The 6,351-nt window shown below is 43.9% G+C and overlaps 1 protein-coding gene across 1 annotated transcript in view; it reads right to left on the reverse strand.

Annotated features, from left to right (window-relative positions):
• Positions 1 to 98: 98 nt before the first annotated feature.
• Positions 99 to 6,351, reverse strand: part of CD226 (CD226 molecule) — a 61,262-nt gene continuing 55,009 nt past the window's right edge. Inside the window, exons 6-7 of the mRNA XM_006913733.1 lie at positions 2,843 to 2,897; positions 99 to 943 (exon numbers count right to left, since the gene is read on the reverse strand). Of these exons, the coding sequence (XP_006913795.1) occupies positions 830 to 943; positions 2,843 to 2,897 (169 nt within the window). The 3' untranslated portion in view covers positions 99 to 829. The remainder of the gene's footprint in view (positions 944 to 2,842; positions 2,898 to 6,351) is intronic.

The raw sequence follows: 6,351 nt of genomic DNA on the forward strand, positions 1-6,351 counted from the left end.
ATTCTCTTTCTTGTATTCAGATTTAATTATTTAAGTTATTTCATTATTTAAATTTTAATCATTTAAAAAACAAGAACTAAAAATGCCTAGGTGCCTGACCTTTTTGAGAAAATGTATATATGCAAATTAATTCTCAAAAGTAGGAAAAAGTTAATATCAAAAACACTGAGTTATTATGGGACTGCCTACGACACTTGCTCATAATACTGGGCCAGGGATAATACTCTGAATTTCTCAGCAATGCGTTTTGGCCCCGCTCCTCGCCCTTTAGGTGAACAGTTAATTGACTGAAGCCATTTCATCCTTACTGGCCATGATACCTGTTTAATGATAGACAAATAACCAAATGTGTTTGCTCTGTCAAATTAGTGAACTCTCTACTAGACAGAAACAAGGATTAATGAATTGTCCGAAGTTGTTGGCAGCCATCTCGGAAACACAAGAGAAAGTCTGAATGAGCGTTAGGCTACCAACAAAAAAAGTGGATCCAGCGCGTGGAAGGGAATCCTGAAACTGGTTTACGCCTGTTTCATTTCAGACACGACATTCAAGCCCTGGTACCCAACCCCAGGCTGAAGCTTGATCTGTCCTTGATTGTCCTGTTACATGATTCAGTTAAGTTTCCTTTTGTGTACCAGCTAGTTAGAGTCAGATATTTCTGAACCATTTCTGTTAAGAATGTCCTCTAAGTAATGTAGTATTTTTCTTATCAAATAAATTATATTCGGCCAACCGGTGTTCAGGGTAGACACTGCGTAGTGGGAAGAAATTGCATAAGGATCCGTATATGTAATTGTCCTCACAAATGAGCTCAGATCGAGGAAAAAGCTTAGATTCTGGTCTTTGGCCTACGAGAGAAGGTTGGGTAGTTGACATAAATATCCTCTCCTGCACCATCCGACGGTTGGCTGGCAGAGATGGGACTCCTGTCATTGCTGGTTGCCTAGAAAGAGAGGGTGTCAATAATTCAGAGCATCTCAGCAGCTGATGAAGACGGTCTAAATAAAGCTCTCTTCAATTCGATCACAATATCATCAAATTCCTATTACAATTAATTTCATAAAATATTGAACTTCTGCGAGAAATCACATTCTTGGCTGGCCGGGGTCCGAGTGACATGCAACGGAAGCCAAGTCGAGATCATTGCTTGCTCTACTGAGTTTACGGAATACCTCTCCCAATGGCGCGCTGTTTGGTGAGAATAATTATTCGTGTTTTTATATGGGAAGTTAGTGTAGTATTTTCCCATAGTGGGTACCATTGAATTGCTGTTAAACGAATGTCTTAATAAACAATACGTTTAAAGTACGTGGTGTCCTGGACTAAAAATAAGCAACTGAACACAAGAAAAGAAATTAAGAAGACAAACTGACATTCGCTTTCAAGATGATGCTACGTAATCATCACAGTGGATTTGGCGTTTGCCGGGGGAAGGCAAAAGGAAAATTCAACTGTCATTGTTACTGACATGGCCTGTCAAAAAACAATAGAATCAAGTCTAACTTATTTATCTTTCACAGTCCAACTTAATATCTAACTTTCTAATCATCATTCAAGGTATCATTATTCTACGAAAGCCTGAAAGAGTTGAATACCTAGTGGGGGAAGTTGAAAAGGCCATGTCCGCCTCTGACATTCAGAGCAACAAAGCTGACTTGGGATCGGTTTGAGTGGACAATAGCTAAGGACAAAGAAGGGATCCAAAAGTTGTCTATGACCGAGCACTATTTATCCATGCTGGATGGCAGATGAGAAAACAAGACTTCTTGAGTCTTTACAGTTGGTGCCAGAAAACAAGCCATGCGTTCTTCAGGGAAAAAAACAAAATTGTTTTGCAAAGAGTAACTACTTAATAGAAGAAAAAGTTAAACAGGTAGATTATTAAGAAATCTGAAGCACACATATCGAATTGTCAGAAACTTTTTAGGACTTGGCCTGATGGCCAAGTAGAATTCAATTGTAAATAATTCAATTGGAGAGAAATGGATGGAATTGTAGATAACACTTAGAGATTTTGTAAACAGAATGATATCTTCAAAGAGAATATGGGACCTATGGTGGAGACAAAAAGCATGAAAATGAGCATCCCCGTTATCTGCAAACGCAGAAGGAATTTTCTGCTCTTTCAAGTACACAATAAGAGGCAGGATAAAGTAGAGTGAGGAGGAAAATATCACAGCTCATCAGACTCCTGCGGCCCATCCGAAAACTCTTCAGCTTTACAATCCGAGCGTCCATTAATTAATCAATTAATCTCAACGCAACGATGCTAATGAATGCCATGCATCACGTCCCCCTTCCTTCTTGCACGCTCACTATGCTTCGGATCTTTTAAGTAGTGTCATTTAATTTAATCCTCACAATAACCTTATGACAAAAATATTATTATGGCCTCTACTGGGTCAGATAGTGACCCCACAAAATTGATGTCCTTTCCAGACCTTCATAATGTGACTTGATTTGGAAATAGGGTTAAATAGGGTTGTTGTGTGCTCACGTGCGTGTGCGCGCGCACACACACACACTCACACACTCGCACAGGGAAGAATGCCATGTGAAGATACAGGCAGAGCTTAGAGGGATGTAGCTACAAGCCAAGGATTGCCAACCACCACCAGAAGCCTGAAGAGAAGCATGGGACGAATTCTCCTTCCAGGAAGAAAGTGTTCCTTCTGAGACCCTGATTTTGGACTTTAGCTCTCTTAGAACTGCAAGAGAATAGGGTTCTGTCGTTTTAAACCACCGACTTCGTGGTACTTTTGTTCACGTCAGCCAGGAGAATAAAAAAGAAGACATTTATGACACACGAAAGTGGGGAAGTGGCAACTCTGGGGAAACTCACCTTGTTCTGTGTCTCCCAGGACTCTTCAAACCGGGCCCTTTTCTGTCTCCTCCTTCTGAAATACATATTCGACAGAGGTATTAGGAATGACACTCCAGCACTAGGATCATTTCAAATGCTCGCTACCTCGCCTGTACCGCAGCCCACACACTCTTACTGAGTTTGTCGAAGGAGCTGTCCATGTTTGTTTTGTACACACTTACCCCAAATTCCATCAACCCAATTTTTTTCATTTCCCTGCCTTCTCCAATGGGCTCATAGATAGATGGTGGAGGGAACTAAATGGATAACCGGCCAGTGTATATTAGTAATCGCTTAGTGAGTTTACTAAGGAATGGGTCATAGTGCATTATACGTAAATGGCTTACGACCTTCACCAAATAATCTCAGAGATTCCCGACCATTAAAGCTTCCTTTTACATGTCAACGGCGTCACTTCTTGGATGCCAATGAAAATATAATTAAGCTTTATAAAATCTTCCAGGTATTTTACTAAAGCACCTGTAAGGGTTATTTTATTGAGATGTCTTCAAAAACTCTTTATTTAACATACTGGGAAACTGAGGCACAGAGGGTAACCTGTCCAAAATCTCATGGCTGGTTAGTGATAATATGAGAATCGGAATCCACAGCCCTCCCCGCCCCATGACTACTAGGCTCTCCTGCTTTGGGTTCATGCTGCTGCTATTGAAGGGGCAATCTGGAGCCAGACTATTCAATAAACTCTCCAATTAAACCCACAAAAAACTAACTTCGGGGGGAATCTTTCAAAGGAAAATACAAGAGAAGAAGAAAAGAAGCTTTTGTAACTGAACGCAAAAGATCAAATAACTATATCCCAGCGTATAAAAATGGTTATTATGGGGAGATGGTGACTTTCTCTTTCATCTCCCTAAAGAAAAGATTCTTATTGAATAACAGAGGAGATGGGTCAGAAGAAAAACGGTGGAGTTTTTTAAAAGATGAGGGCATAATTTCTTCATGGAAATTTTGAAAACCGAGCATGAGAGTTTCTCTCCAAGAAAATGTTATTCAGACATTGACGGCTGATTCTAACGATCTCTTCTAGTTGCTATGAAATCATCCTATTACGTCAGCTTAATCACAAAATTTCCTTATTCTATATGCTTTGATTTATTTACCTAAGTATAATTTAAACAATGGCTTAACGTATTTATTTATTTTGTGTGTGAGTTTACTATGCGCAAGTCGTGTTTCTAGGTATTTCATATAAATTATTTGCTTCTCGAGAGAAACCTGTCACATCGATGTTATCATCGATAACAGAGAGCACGAAGCTCAGAGCGGACGATGCGTGTTGAACTTGTACACAGCAAAGTATGAGTTATTTGCATTTCCCTCTGGTTCTCTCCACCCCACGCGCATCCCCTGAGCATCCCCAGGGGCCAGGGGATTTCGGTGCCGAAACCCAGGATCCCCTGGCAAACCAAGGTGCCCTGTCCGTTGCGAACATCGACGCTGGCAACAAATGTCAAGATACGTGTCTAACACCTTGCTCACTACATGCTAAACAACTTCTTCAGCGCACAGACCGCCTCGCTCACCGGGGCGACGCACGTCCGCAGCCACATGCGCTTAGCAGCACTGCTGTTGCGACCTAATGGGAGTGACCCGGGCGGGGGGCAGAGGCCGGGCGTGGGGCGCTGCGTGGCCCCAGGGCGCGGGGGGCATTCGGAGCCCTGCAGGCTGCCATGGTTGGTTCTGGCTTCTTCTGTCCCAGTTGGTACATCTAAAGGGATGGAGCCATTTTAACTGGTCGCTAGGGTAGTCCAGAAGGTCATTGTTCAGCCCTTGGGTCACTTTTCAAAACATTTGTGTTGTAAAGACCACCACTAGCTGACAAGGCACTGCTGTTTCCGTTGTGGCCTTCGGCCATGATCATGCGTTCTAGTCCAAATAATTTCCTTTTTGTCATGTGAAACCAAATGGGACAATATAGTCTACGGTTCAGTTTAGCTATTCAGGTAAAAGTGATGCATTTTTATGAAAGTAAATCCTGCACGTCCAACATCTGTGACCCTCCAGAGACCACTCGGTCCCTCACTCTCTTAGCCATGCTGCCCGTGGGTGCCGTGGGTGCCTGCTGTCATATCCGCGGTGGGGGTGCAGGGGTCATTGATCAGCCAAGGTAAAGCCGCAGAGGAACTGTCAGTGTCACTACCTTCCTGGGTCCCTTACCTCAGTTTGCTAATTTCTGACAAGAAAAAGGCTGGAGGGCTGCCTGGAGGCGGAGAGGAGGGAAAAATGACAGCTTTGTATTTCGGTTTAATTAGACGAATGCTTATTGACCGTCCATTATTTGAGAGACTAGCACTCAGTGCTCTCGACGCTAAAAAGTGAATAAAACACAAACCCTGCCGTTACGAACAGAAGGAAAATGATTAAACCGCAAAGCAGGCCGCGAGGCGCCGCGGATAAGAAGTACCTGGGATTTGGGATGGTGACACTCGGGAGGGAGAAGGACGGACCTTCCACAGGAGACATGGGCCCCCTACCTCGAATGCTCCACGGGATTAAGGCCAAAGACGGGGAAAACAGCATTTCGGTGGCATGAGGATGACAAGCGAGTTGGGTGTGTTCACGGAACAAAAGTCGCCGTTTTAACAAAATTTTCAGCATTGGGAGGATAACTAACGTAGAAAATCTGAATGAAAATGAGGCTGGCATCAGAACGAAGGGGATCGCGGACGACAGGGTTCATGAGTTCTACCGTTATTTGCGGGGCGTGAGGAAGGTCACACGAGGTTTTAAACAGGAGGACGACAAGGCCAGTCTTAGCTTTTAGAAGAGGAACCGGGAAACAACAGACGGGTTAGAAAGAGTGGGGGACACCTGCGAGCAGGAGAGCAGAGTGGAGACTGTCACTAATCTCAGGGCAGTGCCAAGAGCCCCTGAGCGGATGGAGGCGGCGGATGAGACAGTGAGATGCAGAAACCCACTGGGGAGCCAGTCAGCGAGCCGTGTGCGTGCGTGCGTGCACGTGTATATGCGTGCGTGAGTGTGTACAGGCGTGCGTGCGCGTGCGTGTTTGGTAATATTACTTGGGGAAAAGGGATGTCTTCATTCACTCAACAAACACGTGTTTAAGTGACGACAGTGCGCTAGACTGTAGACGTCAAACGTCGGGTCTCCTTCTTAAGAAGATAACACTCTGGTTGGACCACAAGTGTAAAGAGCCATTCCAACCACGGAGCTCACAGCTAAGGTTGCAATGAGCACCTAGACAAGTGAGTTGATGAACACGGGAGAGCTAGGAAGGTTAGAAAGAATCATCCAGGAATATCCCAGAAACTCCCACGTGGGCCACAAGACAGTACAAGGCAGGGAGCCAAGAGGCCAAACAGCCACCTGCTCTCTCTCAGACAGCCCCTGCCGGCCCCTTTCCTCCTCAACAATTTTTAATAATAGCAGCTAGATTGCTCGTTTCAGAGACTGTACAATTATTTAAAATTATGTTGTTTTGCTTATTAGAATGTGCGCTTCATTAT

The sequence above is a fragment of the Pteropus alecto genome, unplaced genomic scaffold (assembly GCF_000325575.1).
Source record: "Pteropus alecto unplaced genomic scaffold, ASM32557v1 scaffold14, whole genome shotgun sequence".
Taxonomy (NCBI): Eukaryota; Metazoa; Chordata; class Mammalia; order Chiroptera; family Pteropodidae; genus Pteropus; species Pteropus alecto.